Below are 19164 nucleotides of genomic sequence, written 5' to 3'. Positions count from 1 at the left end.
TAAATTTAAATTGTAAGATGAAAACGACTTTCAATTTGTTAAACCACATAGTTCGGAGTAAAACTAAGTTTCATGAAAACTAAAATATAAATTACTACATATCGAGTCATTTTAGTAACCTATAAACAACAGAGTAGCCAGCATGTTTTTCTAAAACATAGAGTTTCAGAAAAGCAAACAAAGCGACCGTGGGTGACCGGCCACCCGAGGCAAAATTAAAAATTCCGACAAAAGACGTGTGTTTTAGAAAATTCCTAACGAGGACTTGGCGATAATTGAAACAACAAACTACAAAGCATTGCAGCTGACGGGGCGATTGACGTTTAATTTTAGTGCGCTAAAAGAACAACTTTCTGTGCAAAGTAGTGTTTATAAACTATTTGAAAATGCACAATTAACTAATGTTCAAATAATTAATAACTATTGTCGTATACTACAAGGATCAATTTTATAAAAATCAATGCAGAACTATAAAAGGTCCAACCATATAAAACATAGACAACACCAGAAATTATTATTGAAACATGACTATGCGTAGGCTTCCGAAATGCGACCTTGACAAATAAATAACAAAGAACTAATCCTAGAAGCAGTTTTGTTGATACATATTTAAGGGTAAAACTTACTCTTACTTGACGTCTATAAAGCAGTCACCAGCGGTCACATGGTTAAAACACGTGATTAAATTAAACAGTGACTAAATATATTTTTGGATTAAAAATAGCGTTTAACGAAGTTAATTTAGAGAAATATCAATGCGGAATAAAACTATAAACGTGCTTAAAATAATAAAATTCAAGTAATGACTATAAAATTATGAGAATTTTCCTCAATTAAAATGCAATACAAAAGCGTTAAAACTTCACCGAGGGAACGACGTGGAAAATATTTCCCCAATCGAAGTTCTCCGACTGCTCTTTTTAGGACTTGCTTTGAATTCCAAACGAACCGTTGCTACTTCAGAGAATATTTTCCGCCATCACTAATTGTAGCACTATGTTGTGGTCGACATCGGGAACAATTTCTAGTAATGATTAGAGAAAGAAAATATTTGATTTTGTAAACAAGAATTATAAGTACAAGTTTCAAATGTATCTAAAGCTGCCATAGATTCGCAAAATCTTAACTATTTGATGGTAAAAGCAACTGAACGATAAAAAACTTAACTATGACACAATAAAATATTCTCATTTATTCTGATCGCATTATTAAAATATTTAGGTTTCCATTAGTTAAGTGTAAAAGGCTATATAAACAATAATCAATAAAAAAATAAGTGTAAGTAAAGTCCAGCGCGGAGAACATTTTAATATTAAAACTTTAGAAAACAATTCGTTTTAATAATGGAACAGAAATGCCCGGAGAAGTAAGGAACAAAATAAAGTATTTGGAATGGAGCAAAGCGCATTTTATTATGAAATTTATCGTTACTCAGACTTCGAGAACTGATTATTAATTTTGCGGGACTGTACAACTCGATTCGCACATTTACAAACCATAATTTATTAGTAACGAAATAAATTTTTAAGCAGATTTTATTCCAATAACACCACTGTACCATTCAACTTCAATTTCTAAAACTTTGTAGAAAACTAATGTGCTCCTTGTCAATTGACCTACTGTCTTTGTGCTATAAAATGCTTCTGCAATTTTCGAAGTAAATTCAATATTAAATTTTATAAAGATTAAGGCTAAAAGAATGCCTGGATTTCAAGATTTTTTTCCATGAAAAGTATAACGTGAAATATAAAATTTTAAGTACAGACCTAGAATACCTGAAATGTTGTATTTAAGTTGAAATTTTTAGCATTCATAAATGTAATTAAAAAAATGTAAGTAGTTTTTTTGTAGAAATTCGAATTTCGAATATGGTTATATAGTTTAGTCATTGGTTGCAAAAATTTAAAAGATGTTTTAATTAAAGCCCATATTACGTGCAACTTGGATCCGTCCATTTTTGTAGATTAAAATTGATAAAATATTGAGCATTTACATTTCAACATAGTCCAATACAGTTGAATTGTGAAGCTACATAGCTGTTTTAATATAATAACTACAACATAAAGCTTCTTTTTTCAATATAAGGTAAAACCGTAAAATTTTATTATGTACCGACTGCTTTGTTTATTGGAATACTCCGTTTATGCTAATAGCGGAGTTTGACAAAGACTCGGCGACTGTATTGTGGTCCTGCCTATGTCACTGATCGTTTGCAAACTGCATCAGTTTTTAATCTGACTAGACATGATAAAATTTCATAACAACCTTATCAACGTTACCTGTACAAAGGTTAAAGGCACAAAAGCATTTTTATTTAAAAAAAAATATAGCGTTCGCCATGATATCTGAAATAGTTACTGAATCGTCGTCCAATTATTTGCTACCAAAACATGCATAGCCCGATTATGAATTAACTAAATTTACAATCGATTAGTGACACCTACACATTTGAATAAGCATGCACAATAAACAGGACGAAATGCATTAACGTAGCTTTAAATTTTAAAAACGTCTCATAGAGTGTTATGTATGGGCACTTAAGCGCATCTTGAAATATCATTAGGACAGTCGCGAGAGCTCTGGGGCCAGATTAAGACTCGGGAAGCATTCTTAGTTCTTACTTACAGTAAGACCTCTTTACATCGCTGGTGCATAGTTTAAAGAATTAAAACGGGGCGGAAATTTTACTCTGGGGTAACATAAAGTCGGTATGCTTATCTTGATTAAAATATTTCCTAGCGTATACTCAACTTAATAAAATAAGATTTAATAAAGAAAATAGCGTTACTATTATGTTTTTCGCAGCATTTTATGTCATTTAATGTGATGAAACTCATAGCAAAAGAAGATGATTAAACGAAATTATTGAATAAAGCTAAATGTCATGCAACATGATTGATGCATTTTTTGGTAAGTCATTTCTGAAATCAAAATAGCTATGGTGCACTGTATTAAAAATAGCAGTTGTCCGCGACTAAGTCAGCGCGGAATTAAAAAAAAAAAACTAGTAACAAATATAGCCTATGTCACCCGGGATAGTACAAGTGCCTGTGTAATTTTTTTTAGTGTAAACAAACAAATAATCAAACCTTTCCTTCTTTATAATAGCTTCTTTATAGAAAAAAATACGTAACGTTGAAAACGAACAGTTCTGTTCACAGGAACAGTAGCAAGTCTCCATTGCATCATGTTCATGCAAACTTCAGACTCACCACATCTCGCGAACACAGAATTGAGATAAGAAAAAATGAAAACAGAATCAAACCTAAAATAAAACTAACATTGCGGTTTCAAAAGTACCGCGTAAGTTGATCCACTTAGACCGCATACGAATGTGAATCTCAACTGTTCAAAACAGCCTCCGTTCTTAACACTAATCTCCGTAAACGCCTTCAATGTTTATCTTGCTTGCAAATGCCTGGCTGCATCCGAAATAATCCCTCGCTTGTAGAAACTCAACCATTAAAGGCATTTAAATATATCCAGACCATAGTTGAAGAGGGTGGGCGTTCAGCGCAGTGAAGAATGACCAATTTGTTATAACTACACAGGGCTTAGGACGCGGCTGGTATTGTAGGAACATAATACGATTCCTGTGTGTGGTGAACGCAGTGGCTATAAGTCTGGTCCTAACAAAAGCTTCCACAGCAGGGCTCCCACGCTAGCCCTGATTATCTTATTTTATATTTAAATACGCTTAAAAAGTACTGTCTGTTTCGTTGCCTTAACTGTATCCAGTTTAACTTATTCTGCCATCACTTCGCTACATCTAACTTTAAGATGGAGGATTAAATATGTTGTAATTATTTATTTTTATTAATTATTTAACTCCACTTATGATATGTACAATATAATATAATAATAATAATAATTAGTAGGCAATATTTCCCGTTACGTTATTGTAAAAAATACCGAAACTTCATTTTCTAATAATGATAGGCAATTAATATGATACTAATTGACATCTAAAAATATAGTTTACATAATACTTAATACTTATGAGTTTAATTTGCTATTTATATTCATAAATAATGAATAATTGACCGATCGTAATTTTCTTTTAGTATAAAATAAATTATTTTGCTCTCAATACAAATGTAGTAGTGTCAAATTTACAAGGTATTTAAAATAATGAATATGATATCTGTGTGGAGGAGACACGCAATCTGTAGACTTCAATCCTGACCAGCTCAGTTGAATCTCGAATTGCAAATGGCTATGGAAAATGTTGCATTTAACGCTTCTCCAACTGCGAATGACTTCTATTACGCTGCGTCCTCACAACGTCGAATTTAAATATTTTTTACAACGTTACATCTTTTATAAACTATTCCAACTCTTTAAATACAACAGTAAAGGATAATTTTGTTCGTTAAAATAACGTTTTTAAACTTTTATAAAATAGGGAATTATCTCGTTAGCGAAAGCTACTGCTTTATAGCACTGCTTAAATTACTACAAATACTAATCCCCATAAAAACTGAAATAATGCCTTTCGCCTATTTTGAGAACTATCTCAAAAATTGATTTGGTGACTACACCAAATCAATTTTTGTTTACCTGTAATAAGTAAAGAAATATCGTTGTTTTAATAAAATTGTTCGTAGAAATAAAATTACACTATGGTTAAACAGAATTTATTGTCGCATCCTTATTAAGAACATTAATTATTACCACTTATTAATCTTTTTTTAGGTAATGATATTTCATTAGTTTATAATTTAAAATAATTCAAAATAATGTATGATTGTTGTTTAAGAGCAATTCAGTTTCAATAGATGGCGCCACTAATGATAATGCATAGAACTGGCACATATTGGCGCCGCGACTTATTTATGAAAAAATGTATCGAACAGAGTTGTCTTTTGTTTATTTTTCATTCTTCTTGTGTGTGTTTTTTCTTCACGTTGTAACGAGTTTGTTTTGTATAAAGTTTTATTTTACGTTTCGTAGTGTATTGTTATATATTATTATAAAGTTGTGTATAAAGAATAAACAGTCTCTTTTATCAAAAGTAAAGTGTCGTGTTTCATTGAACAAACATTTTGGTGCCGAAACCCGGGAAAACACGAATCGAACTAAAGTGAAAATATTAATTTTGTGATTGTGTTACGTGAACGTTGAACATTAAAAATGTCTGAAATATTAAAAGTGTGTCTACGGCGACAAGAGGAGTTATTTGAGCGGGTTAGTAAAGCGCAAATTAATTATAAAAAGACATCTAAAGATCGGCTTACAGTGACATATATTGAAACAAAAAAAGAGGCGTTAGATAAATTGTGGGAGTCATTCCTAAGTAATCATAACGAGATTGTTGCCTCTGTAGACAAGTCTGAGAAATCTAAACTTAGTTATTTTGCCGAAGATATGTATTCAGAGTTTGAGAATATTTATGAAACTTATACAATAAAATTAAAAGATGATCTGCAGATATACCAGCCGACTTCATTTGTGAGAGCGTCTAATAATCAACCTAGTACTGTTGCGACCTCTAGCGATGTGAAATTACCGACAATTCATTTGCCAAGATTTTCTTCCGGATACGAAAATTGGCAAACTTTCTATGATATGTTTGTGTCGTTAATTCATAACAATTCTACACTAACCGCTGCTCAAAAACTGCATTATTTGAAGAGTTGCTTAACTGGCGAAGCGGAAATTCTGCTTAAAAATCTTTCTACAACAGATGTGAATTATAATGAGGCGTGGAGCCAGTTGGTTCGACGATACAACAATAAACGCTTCAATACCAATGAAGTTATGAAACGTTTGTTTTCCCAAAAGAATTTAACGAGTGAGTCGCCCGCTGCTTTAAAACAACTTTTAGATACGACATCTTCCTGTTTAAAATCATTGCAAAATTTGGAGATAGATACAAGTGCATGGGACGCTATTATAATTTATTTGGTAGTAACAAAAGTAGATGCAGAGACAAGAAAGTTATGGGAGTTAGAAGTGAGCCGAGTACATTCAGACAGTGAAGCAGATACTTTACCTACCTGGGAGGAGCTGAAGAGATTTATCGAGACTAGATTTAGAACGTTAGAGATGTTGGAGTCATCAAATCATTACAACAGCAGACCAGGTGAAACAACACAACATAACAACACTACGAGACAAATTACAAAGCAGAGATCATTTCATTCATCAGTGGAAGAGGAGAAGAGAGATTACATCTGTGTCATGTGTTCCGGACAACACTTATTGTATCAGTGTAAGCAATTTGCAGCACAAACCCCAGAGAAGAGAACTGAGTATGTGCAATCAAATCATTTGTGCTTCAATTGCTTATCACCTAATCACAGCGTGAAGAATTGCTACTCAACTACGAGCTGTCGTCGATGTGCCCGACGACATCATACATTACTGCATTATGAGAGAACACCAAACCGAGAAGAGAGATCAACTACAGAGGAATCTTCAAGTAATACACACGATAACACTTCGACTGAAGTTAAAGAGAGGAGTAAACAACCTGAGAGGAAAGTTGTAGCCCATTTTACTAATGAGAGTCACCTGAGCAGAGTTTTACTGGCTACAGCTATGGTTAAAATCAAATCAACTACAGGTTATTCACAAATAGTTAGAGCTTTGATTGACCAAGGGTCTGAAGCGTCATTTATAACTGAAGCCACAGCACAATTCCTGAAGTTAAAGCGAGATTCAGTGACCGGTGTTATATCAGGAGTCGGAGAAGGTCAAACACAAGCGAAGAGTATGGCTTCTTTTGAGATCGTATCTTTATGTAACCCAGAGTTTTCTATTCAAGTCAATGCGTTCGTGTTGAAGAGGTTGACTTCATTAATACCGTCAAGAGACTCATCTATACACGATTGGCAAGAGATCACAAACTTACCTTTGGCTGACCCTACCTACAGTACACCTGGACGAATAGACATTATTCTAGGTGCTGAAATCTACGGAGAAATTCTACTGGATGGTTTTCTGAAACATTCTGAGTCATCTGGACCAGTTGCACAAAACACGCAATTGGGCTGGATATTATCTGGAAAAATTAAAAATGAATTAGTGCAAGAAAATCGCAATATTATCAGCATGCATGTACAACTAAAGGAAGATGAGCTTTTAAAACAATTCTGGGAGATAGAAAGAGAACCTGAAAGTATCAAAAAGAGAAAGACAAAAGAGGAATTACGATGTGAAGAAATTTACGAAGAAACAAAATATAGAAACAATGAAGGGCGTTACGTCGTCAGATTACCTTTTAAAAGTCCTAATCCAGAATGTTTAAATGGTCAATCAAAAGAGATAGCGCTACGAAGGTTCAAATTATTAGAGAAGAAATTACTTAAAAATACAAAGCTACAGGAAGATTACAAAAACGTGATAGAGGATTATTTACAGCAAAATCACATGAGAAAAATAACTGATGAGAGAGAATTACGTGATAATCACGTCGTTTATCTACCACACCATGCAGTGATTAGAGATGATAAACAGACTACCCGAGTAAGAGTGGTGTTCGACGCTTCGAGCAAAGGAATGAACAATGTGTCATTAAATGGCAATCTTCTCGTCGGACCCAAATTACAAAGTGATCTACGTCATATTCTTATAAGATGGAGATGCCATAAAATTTGTATAGTGTATAGTTGCAGACTTAGTTAAAATGTATCGTCAAGTGGTTGTCAACGAGCAAGATACAGATTTCCAAAGAATACTATGGAGATCAAATCCACACGAACCTATTCAACATTACAAACTACTGAGACTTACCTTTGGAACATCTTGTGCGCCATACTTAGCTGTAAAGTCTTTGCAACAACTAGCAAAAGATGAGCAAACAAAATATCCACTTGCGGCACTAATCACACTGCAAGACTATTATATGGACGATTTACTTACCGGATGTGAAACAACAGAGCAAGCTATAGAGATATATGAGCAAATGAATAATTTAATGAGAGCAGGTGGTTTTGAACTCCAAAAATGGAGCAGCAACAGCGAAGATTTACTGGAACACATCTGTAAAGAGAATCAAAGAGACAATCAGTTAATACAATTCAAATCTAATGATAGCATAAAAGTATTAGGTCTTACCTGGAACAAAACAAACGATAATTTTCAGTATCATTTTCAACTACCTAAAAGTAATGAGAATGGAGAAGACGTAACTAAAAGGAAAGTACTGTCTGAGATAGCGCGTCTTTAAGATCCTATGGGCTGGATAGCATCAATCGTCGTTAGAGCGAAGATTTTCATACAAAAACTGTGGATAGCAAAATTATCATGGGATGAGAGACTCACCCCACAATTATTACACGAGTGGCAACAATTCAAAGAGGACCTACTAAAATTAGAGAAGATCGTCATTCCGAGGTGGTTTCACGTCAGTATCGGAGATAATGTAGAACTACATACATTCGCTGATGCATCTCAGTCAGCTTATGCAGCAGCGGTGTATTTAAAATCGACCAGCAAAGATGGTAGCATAGCCGTCAACCTTGTCACCGCCAAAACCAAGGTAGCGCCAGTGGAGAAGAAAATATCAATCCCACGCCTGGAACTGTGTGCAGCGCTACTAGCTACAAAATTAGTAAACGAAGTGTCCCAAGTCATGAACATTCCTAAGAGTAAAATATACGCGTGGTCTGATAGCACGATAGTTTTGGCATGGCTAGCAGGAGAGCCGAGTCGATGGACGACTTTCGTGAGCAATAGAACATCTGAGATCCTTACCATGCTGGAATCAGAGCAGTGGAGACACGTAGCTACAGATCAGAATCCAGCTGATAGCGCGTCTAGAGGACTGGAAGTAACAGAGTCAATAGGTAACAAATTGTGGTGGCATGGTCCAAATTGGCTACATCAAGAAACTTATGAACATTACAGAAGCTATAAATTTGAGACTACAGAGGAGGCGAGACTTAAACCAACGAGGCCGTTCAAAATTGCTGGCGTCTATTTCACAGGATTTATTAACATACGATTTTCGCCAGGACGAGGAGCCAAATGCTATAAAGGATACATTTGTCTATTCGTATACTTCGTAACCAAAGCGATTCACCTTGAAGCTGTGTCAGATTTGACTTCTTCGGGATTCATTGCAGCATACCAGAGATTTGTGTCTAGAAGAGGATATTGTGAAACGTTATATTCAGACAATGGAACAAATTTTATTGGCGCAGATAGAGAACTAGGAGAAATGTTTGACCGAGCTAAATCTAAATTACCTGACGAACTTCATCATCTTCTAGCAAACGAGGAAACGGCATGGAAGTACAGCCCACCGCATGGACCGAACTTCGGAGGACTATGGGAAGCTGGTGTTCGCTCAACAAAAATGCATCTGAAAAGAATAATCGGAGATTCTACACTTACCTTTGAAGAGCTAACGACGGTCTTGACGCAAATAGAGGCCTGTCTTAATTCACGACCTTTGTCTTACCTGAGTGATAATCCAAATGATCCCATGCCATTAACACCTGGTCATTTCTTAATAGGGGAACCGTTGCGAATTATACCAGACGAGAGTTATGAAGATTGCAACATTTCAAATTTGAGACGGTGGAAGTACTGCCAAAAATTGATGAATGATTTCTGGAGAAAATGGTCCAATGAATATTTAGTTACCTTGAATCAGAGACACAAATGGACCACAAAGAAGAAGGAGCCTGAAATCGATGATATTGTTTTAATAAGAGACAATAACATACCCCCAGCCAAATGGTGGTTGGGCAGAATAATTGAGAAGCATACTGGAAAAGATAACGTTACGCGAGTCGTATCTATTATAACTAAAATTGGAATTTGTAAGAGACCATGTAATAAGCTATGTTTTTTGCCAAAAGACACAGAGTAGCGTCAATTATTAATTTCATTGTGTGCTTTAATTTATTTGCTTTAATTTTTTTCTTCTTATATCGAGTCGAGTTTTATTTTATCATTCATATATCTTATTGTATAGAGTATAGTGTTATTTTTTCATTAATATTTCTTGTTATATAGAGACTAGTGTTGTGATTAATATTCTTTGCATATTTTTGTTACTTAAGCATAGATTGCCATGGTGGGCGGTGATTATTTAGTTTTGTGTATTAGAGATTTTGAGTTTAAATAGAGATGTAAAGGACTGTTCGTCCTTTGGTGGGCGGGATGTTTAAGAGCAATTCAGTTTCAATAGATGGCGCCACTAATGATAATGCATAGAACTGGCACATATTGGCGCCGCGACTTATTTATGAAAAAATGTATCGAACAGAGTTGTCTTTTGTTTATTTTTCATTCTTCTTGTGTGTGTTTTTTCTTCACGTTGTAACGAGTTTGTTTTGTATAAAGTTTTATTTTACGTTTCGTAGTGTATTGTTATATATTATTATAAAGTTGTGTATAAAGAATAAACAGTCTCTTTTATCAAAAGTAAAGTGTCGTGTTTCATTGAACAAACATTGTTTCATTTGATAATTACACAATCTATAACATTTTCCTACTTTGCAGATTTGCAGTTCTACATAACAAGGCCGCACGTTACAAGTGCTTGCAATCAGGCGAGTCCACGCGACACAGTGCGGTTTCCACAGGGTAACCTCGTTCTACTGGGGTGGTTTAGAATATCAACAATACTTATATGAACGTGCCGCCCTCCAGTGCCGATGCAAAGCATTTACTAGATGAGATTTCGCAATACAAACGCAGAATGGTGTATGCGGAGAAATTGTGACGTAAACATGTTCTAATTAGTACTGATTGGATTGGTCGTCTTTTATCTAAAGTGGGTCAGACAGACTTGCATACTGTTTTCAATTCATTTTATTTTAGATTCAAGAGATGTTTTAGTAAATCTTATTTAAACAAAATCTAAGTAAGGAAATGAGAATATCTGCATTTATAATGCTTGAAGACAATCAAAAGGCTCCGTAATCTTCTAGGATGTGTGGCTGTATGAATCTAGCTGTTCGACTGATAAACAGTTGAAAGGAATAATATTTGTTTCTAGACTTTACAGATACTCGTATTATATCTCTATATATCTCTCTATCTAAGACTAAGGTTTGACAGTTCGAAGTAACAGTAGAAAACAAACCAGATCAAGAATATAACGTGGCTACACTTCTAGTAATTGTCGGACCACAAGTTCAAGTATAACTGCACCCATAACCGTTCCGTTGAAATTTGTTCCAAGTAAAGCATTAAAGTAATATCAGACGCAAGGGGTACGGAAATTGGCCGCGAGATGGCGCTCACTTAAACTTTAAATAAAGTTATTAAGACTGCGCGTTACTTTTTACGATATTTTATTTAATCATATCAGTTTTCTTCGAAGTTCACGCTACAATAGTGAATAAACTGCTTTGAAAGTTTAAATAGAGTTGTTAAACAAAATGAAATCCGTTTAGAAGTTATGTATTTCGTACAAGTCGGTATTATTATCTGTATGTCTGATAAACAAAGTCCCACTAATGTATACAATACAATAAAAAATACTTTAAATATAATCTTACAAAAAGTTTTCAAAACTCATTGAAACGTTTGTCAAAACGATTTTAAAATAAGGAACCGTATATTTTTGTTGACAATTTATGAATTCGTCGTTGAAAATATTTTATCTTTTCAATTTACACCATGATCCATATAATGCTAGCTATCAATGTAGCCTAAAAATACACAGTCAAAATTTAGAAGAAAGGTTGATGTTTGCCTTGCAATTAGGGTACAAACAGAACTTGTATTAGGAAGATCATAGTCGTTACCGCTTCGCCCCTGGCACTCCTCTCCCCTGTTAACTTGCTTATATTTTAAATTATGCCTTCGTGATGTCGGGGAGATACGAAAGCGCAGCCTCGAGGGTGTCTTTATGTAATCTTTGGCCCGGACACTTCGCAGTCCAAACTTTGCTTAAAGCCAATTTGCAATTGCATTAAAAGCCTTCTGGGGCCAATGTCAACCAAAATTATATCACTAAATACATTTATTTTTAAAAGTCAATTCTCGCCAACTGTTTTATTGGCCCTAAAATATTCCTCATTCTTTGTGTAGTCGCCTCGATCTCAGAGCAACAATTATCGCCCTAACTATTATCGACTAAAATCAGGCCATTGCAAAAATATCTAGATTTTTTATGTAGAAGATGACGATACAAGCTTCGTTAAGAGAAAAATACGCACAGAATAACATTTTAAAGACCAAAGAAGCTAGAAAAATGTCTAGTGAGGATGAGGGTAGAGTTTAGTTCTAAGAACAAACCACAAGTCTAATTGCTGCCAGGATAATTTTAACAATATTAAATATATGGTTATTGCGTAATCGAGTCAACGACCATGCGATAGACTATCGTGTGGCTCAACAGTAAGCCCCTCGAAGCGAGCACGTGCGCGTCACGTGACCTGCCGGATTACGCCAGCACGACTTTGGATAATTAACTGCACAAAACGACGGCTACCGTACACAATCGACGGATCAAACCCTATTTGATAAAGGACGAATTGTTCGAACCTTTTGTACTGTCACTTGAATTCAGGTCGTTTTATTTACTTAAATTATTATTTTTTTGAAACCAGTAATAAAAAGTTGGTAAAGATCTAAACAGTGCAGGAGTTATTAACTCTTTGAATAAAAGCACTTCATTTGTTTGACAATGAGGTATTCCATCTTATTTAGGCGGTAATAATATTACGTATTTTATTTGTAAATGTTACATACAAGATATCAAAATTAAATCTTTCAATGAAAGTCTGTCTTTAAAAATCATCTAAATGTATCCTTTCAGCAGTTCTCTGAAAGACATATTTGATCCCTCTGAGTTTTGCTTTGACAGTAACATAATATTAAATTTCATAACTTTCTGAGCCCTGGAAGGCTTCAATACAATTTTATCGTGTCGTATTTCTTAACCTTTAGGATTGTAACGTAAGAACATTGTCAAAGTCAAGTGTAAGGTAAATCTCCTGATTGAAGAAAGTTGCTTTTGGCCCTTACATTTGAGGAGTGGATAAATACGAAGGCCTTTGCTTTTAGGGCGCCAAGTTGTTGGTGGGTTTTCTTTAAATGTTTACGAAAATTTTGACAGATATTTGTTCAACACGGGTCCTTAGAAAGGGCTCTTTGGTTACAAGAAAAGCCATTTGTACGGCATGTAACAAAATCACCAGAAAGCTGGAAGGGATTTTGTTTGAGTTTGAGTTTGTTTTACAATAAATAACCTTTTTAGCATTACTGCTTTTAACGAGGGAATGTTTTTCTCCGCTAATACCATCATACCTGCAAATCACAAGCTAATTATAAATCCAATAATAAATGGCTGATAAAAAAATTGAAAGACGAGATATATCAACAAAAAAGTACTGATAGAATGTTACAACAAATAGTCGATTTTTAATTAAGATGACAGTGACGATATAAAGCGTCTGATTGCACGGTTGGCGAGCGTTTTAATAGCCATCATATCTTCGTGTGAGAGGAGCTAGTGTGGGCACGGCGGTTGCCTCATAAAACTGTTATGAGTTCATTTTCAGACTGCCGCGGCGCCGTACGAACCCTTGCTATGGCGGTTGCAGTAAAATTTGTTATCGACATCGCCGCGCCGAGAGGAACGCTATGAATTCCGTTTCTGCATTTCCTTTTCTCATAACTGTATTGCTTTGTGGAACGACCGTGTTAACAATCAGTGTTATAAAATAAATAGGCGCTTCGTAACTGTTTTAATGTTGGGGGTAAACATGAAAAATAAAGAGCTTTCGAATTTGAGGACTCTCTCATGCTTTATTACAATAAAAATGTCTTCAACAAAATGTATACAATATAAGAAAATATTTAAAAATTCCATGAAACAAGGAATGCTATATTTGCTTTGGTATAATTCTTCTATCAATCATATCTATTACTACAAAAACAAGAACTCTTGCCTAAGTTCTTTTAAAGAAGATGTAAACAAGTTTAAGACTTGGGGTATAAACGACATAGCTCTTTTATTTGTTTTAGTAATTACGTACAAAAGAGACATCGCGTTCTCAATCTTCACTCGCCGAGTTCAAGCCATTGTTCATGTGTCGAGGGGCTGATAAATATATTATGTGTCCCTAAAAGCGTAAGAAATCCAGAGATTTGTAAAGTTTCCCCCTTTTATGACGGGTGAAGCGCTCTTCCAATGTTTTCCGCTTCAACGATATGAAAAACTTTATACTCCTTTCATTCACGTCATTCACAACCGTACTGTTTTATATTTAAAATCTAAATTACTCTGTCTTCGATTGGAGATGGAAAAATTCATTTGCAATGTTAGTCAACAGACAGTTTAACATATCTTAGTTTATGACTGCGCATCGAATAACGGAAAATAACTATTTATACGGCTCTTAAAACATTTTAGTTTGGCTTAACTTAACTTCAGGAACTGCTGTAGCTCTTTCATTAGTTTTTAATTCATCAAATTGCGAATGTTACTTGATATTTTTCTTCTATTAAATGGTTGATTAAATTAATTTGGTTTATCAACTTAATAACACAAGTAAATTTTCGTAAACGTAGTCAAAGTGTTAAAAAATTATGACAGTTTGATTAAAAACAACGCTCAAATTATACATTTAGCTAGTGTGTAAAGTAATTATATAATTGAATAGTCTAAAAGAGTTAGAACTAAATTTAGATACGTATCACCCCACTAGGGTAAACGCACCAGTCGTCGACAATTCATTCTAATGACTCACGACGCCCCCTGGTGTTGGCCGTGGAAAAACTGCCTGCCATCGTTCGGAAAACGGTAATTTTTCACGTCGTAGCCGCGATAACATGGCGCGGTCAGGTGTTAGAATGATTTGTTACCGCACGCCCGCTCCCGCCTCTGATGTCCGACAAACGTCATGCTGGGTGACTGCGCCTGATATTATGCCGCGACACGATACGTTTTTCTATCCACCTAATGTCTCGTAATATATTTTAGTAAGATAATTTTTGATATTACAGTTATTGATTTTTTTATACAGATTTAACCCTAAATTCTAAACCCGCCTGAGATAGTCGGCTAAAAAATAAACATCATAGCAAAAACCGTTTCCCGTTTACGCTTGTCATTAAATTAATAATATGTTATATATTCCAATTGAAATACATCCTCGTAAATTCCAAGCAACTTTTCTACTTCCAACAGTCGTAAAACGCTTGTTGAACAAGCGAAATAACAAAGCAAAGTGCACTACGTAATAAACTCTCGAATAAAATCTAGATCCGCATACAAAGCTAGCAAGCACCACTTTTAATTGGGGGGTGGGAATTGTGATTAATGCCATCAGATAAGTGAAATGCTGCCGCTTGGCACGAAGCGAGAAAAAAGTGAACCAACATTGAAAACCCACACACAATTAACCTAATTCGTTTTAATTGAGCAAAGCTAATCATTCGTAAGGTCTAAGTAAGGCAATAAATGTTTTTGTTTATTTTAGAAGGCGATGATTTATAGTGTAATGTAGGCGGCCTCGGCTCACGGCATTGCGTGAAAATGAACGCATATTTAATATGCTGTATCATGTGTCAACACCTTATGTGGGCCAGTATGTTTGTAGGCAAATAATTTATATCACTGTTAGGTATAAAAATATTACGAAATATGTTGTTACAATTATTTTGACAATACTTAATTGAAACTTGAAATATACTGCGGCATACAAATGAAAAATAACTACAAATGATAAAGACCTAAATACTCAATATTACATAAAATATCACTTGATTATGGTTCGAAAGTAACTTTAACCTCCAATGTATAGTTGATATGGAGTAAAATTTTTACATAGAACTCCTGCTTAAATGTCTTAGCTAACTTGCTAAATATTTTACAGTATTAATTAACAATATTTTATTTAAGCTTGTAAGATAAATATCTCAAAGTGAATCCTATTATAAACTAAACCCTCATTGTTTTCACTCCAGCATTATTAATTACAAACATTTGAAAATAATTTAGACAATTAAATAAATAAATGGACCAACTGTTAGAAACGTAATCTAAATGTGTTTTCTTCTAATGCATTCATTTATATAACTAAGGACATAAATCACTTCTATGTGCAATTTATTAAAGGATAAATATTTATTAAATTCACTCTGAAATTATTTAACTATTTTAACCGATGGCATGGTCTTATTTCTTTTACACCACATCAACCTACATATCTGTATTAGTGTATACATACTATAGTATCTCAAGGGTTGTAAGTTTTAAATTATTCAAACTGTTCTGAGACATTATCATCAATTAATATAGGAACGGCTAAAAAGTGAGCGACGTGCCGCGTCCGCAAAATAATACTCTACCTACTTACCCTGATGAAGGGCCTCCGATAGGCTCAAAACTAGTCGACTCCGACACATATGTACGTCGTTGCATGTATGTCTTATTTTGTCGCTGTAATTTTGCAATATTTAAAAAATACAATGCAATTTACAGAACCTTTTTCTCACATAATAAAGCAACATTTCATGCGCATAAATACGCACACTAAGTAATACTAACGATCTATAAAAACGGTCTCATAAATAACAACTATGACTTTCGCATTTCACCGGAACCATTATTCGCGGAATATTAGAATTAAACAATATTTTGCAAGAATACCGAAAATAATTCAAACAGAAGCACGTAGAGCCTAACAGAGCTTGTAGTCACGAACATTACAAATAAGGCTCCTGTATAAGTTACCACAAAAACCTACAGATTAAAAAGAATTTAACTCTAGAGGAAGAGATTAATTAAAGGTATCTAACACTATATATTACGTCTGTAGTATGTAGGGAATGACAATAGTGTGAAAAACAAAATAATTTTTAAATTTTTAAATTAATCACAACGATACAAATTCAAATTTAAGAAAGTTAGAAACTGAAAGTACTTATCCAAACTTTTTTTCGTAGCTGATTAATTATAAACGAACATTTTAAAAGTTTAAAGTAACCTCGTTCACTTTGGAACCTCCTTCATTTTTTATTTGATAACCAAAAAATATTTCTGCTTATTTCATCTCGATCCAAATATGCCTATTTTTTTATTAATTCTTAATCTATCTTAAGCATTGTTGAAACGACCTAATTAAATTATAAAAAAAATGAATATTCAAAAAAATAAGTATAAGTCGTAGCAAATTCAGATTCATTGATGATACCTAACAGTGAAGTTTTTTCTATGTTTCAAATCTTAGCGCGTATGTCCAGCTTTACTGGGGCGGCATATCGTCGCATAGGTCACAAAAAGCGACTGCAAGCGGCGATATGCTAAGTGACCAAGGCGACGCGACGTTGATAACCACAACTTGCACGGCCCTTCCCCACCTACAATGTGTTGACATTATAGCATAATGCAGTAATACTTTATAAATTCTTCACTAGTACAAATGTAGTTATTATATTAACATAATGAACAATAACTTATATAGAAACGGCTAAAACACTCAGGTATATATATCCGGTGTCGTCACCGACTAGTTTCGAGCCCTACGGGGGCTCTTCATCAGGGTGAGTGGGATTGGTATTATTTCGCGGACGCGGCCCGTCGCTCACTGAGCGTTTCTATATAAGTTAGTGATAATGTCTCACGAAAGTTTGAATAATTTAATAATGAACAATGTATAAAATACATCAGTGAAATTTAAATTCATTGTAATAATAAATGTTATTAAAACTAACGCTGTACTTTATCATCTAACTATACCTATATAAGTTTCTAAATGAAATCGAACTACGACATACGCTCACCGCATCCAAAAATAGTCAAGAGTTTAATCCTTGAGTCTCTTTTGTTGCAAACTTAGCTTCTCCTCTTTTCTTCTACATTAACACATCTACGCATACGTGCACGTCGGTTTCGGGTGTTCTTAAAACCGCGCTTCTTGAGTATTTCATCAATCTGGACGGTAAATGTCCGTCTGTGATGGTCACTAACGGCACTGCCGCACACCTTCGCGCCATGATATTCCTTCGTTAATCTTTTTTCATTCATCTTTTCAACGTGCCCAAACCTAAGCATACCTATTTTAACTCTACTTAGGATGAGCAATACTGGAAAAATTACCTCCTTTAACATAAATAAAAATTTAATACTGTAAATTTATTTGAAAATCTAGTCCGTGGCATCAACAACTTAGACAGAACACCACTGGAATATTAAAAACAATTTTAAAGTAATATTACTTGAGTTGCGAAAACCGTAGCCCGTACTATTTTCGTGTCGCAAGAAATTAATTCCAAACATTTTCCGGAAAGAAGCCGTTTAAATCCGAACACGAGTAAATCAGTACAGGAGGACCGCAAATAGCGCACCAATATTTAATTAACTTTTAATAACCGATAGCTTCGTTTGTATTGAGAAAATACGTTGAGGAAGAAACTTGAACCAATTCAAAGGTAAAATATGTAAAGGCAGCGTAATATATATAATTTTGTTTTGTAGGTGAGCATGGTAAATTTTGGTCTTAATTGTTACATACGTGTGGATGTTAAGAATTTAAATATTGATTTGTTTTACTTCATTCTTTGATTGATTTTTTTTTTTAATTTAACGAAATGTCCTTTTTTCGCCTAATGTTCTTATCTCGTTTTTTGATGATGATGATGATGATACATCACCTACCTAATAAATCGGCCAAGTCGTTTCCGAATTACCCGGAACAAACGCGGATTTTCGTACATACAAAATTTCAAAAATTGATTTTTCGTAAGCAACTCATATACATCATGTATATGATTTTTATTCGATACAGAAACTCCAATTATTTAATCTTACTAATATTGTAAATGCGAAAGTTTAGATGGATTGATAGATGTTTGTTTGAAGACATCTCCGGAACGACTCAACGGATCATAATGAAATTTAGCACAGATGTAGAACATAGTCTGGAAGAACACATAGGCTACTTATTAAGTTTTTTTCATTCCGCGCGGAAGGAGTCATGGGCGACAGCTAGTAGGTATAACATGCTTCATACATTTTGATGCCGTTTTACTCCAATATCCATTTGAAAGTAAATTAATTTTATACAACAATACAAATTCATACAGTTAGTGTTAAATGTATTTCTCATTGTTTACTCGCAAACGGTAACATAATTAAACATTACAACTCCTATCGCGAGAGTTTGTACAATAATGCAACCATCGCTGTTTTATTTGTGTTACCGAGTAGGGCTGCCTCTAGACGAAATACTGCATTACTTTCTTACT

At 34.3% G+C, this 19164-nt stretch overlaps 1 protein-coding gene across 1 annotated transcript; it reads left to right on the top strand.

Annotated features, from left to right (window-relative positions):
* Positions 1-5133: 5133 nt before the first annotated feature.
* LOC106711068 lies at positions 5134-8173 on the top strand. Its single transcript, XM_045680102.1, has 2 exons — positions 5134-7555; positions 7620-8173. The coding sequence occupies exons 1-2, from the start codon at positions 5134-5136 to the stop codon at positions 8171-8173; spliced, it is 2976 nt and encodes a 991-aa protein (XP_045536058.1).
* Positions 8174-19164: the final 10991 nt, after the last annotated feature.

This window comes from Papilio machaon, chromosome 11 (assembly GCF_912999745.1).
Source record: "Papilio machaon chromosome 11, ilPapMach1.1, whole genome shotgun sequence".
In the NCBI taxonomy this organism is placed as follows: Eukaryota; Metazoa; Arthropoda; class Insecta; order Lepidoptera; family Papilionidae; genus Papilio; species Papilio machaon.
Note: the sequence above shows the minus strand (reverse complement) of the source record. Positions and strands in the feature narration are given on the sequence as shown.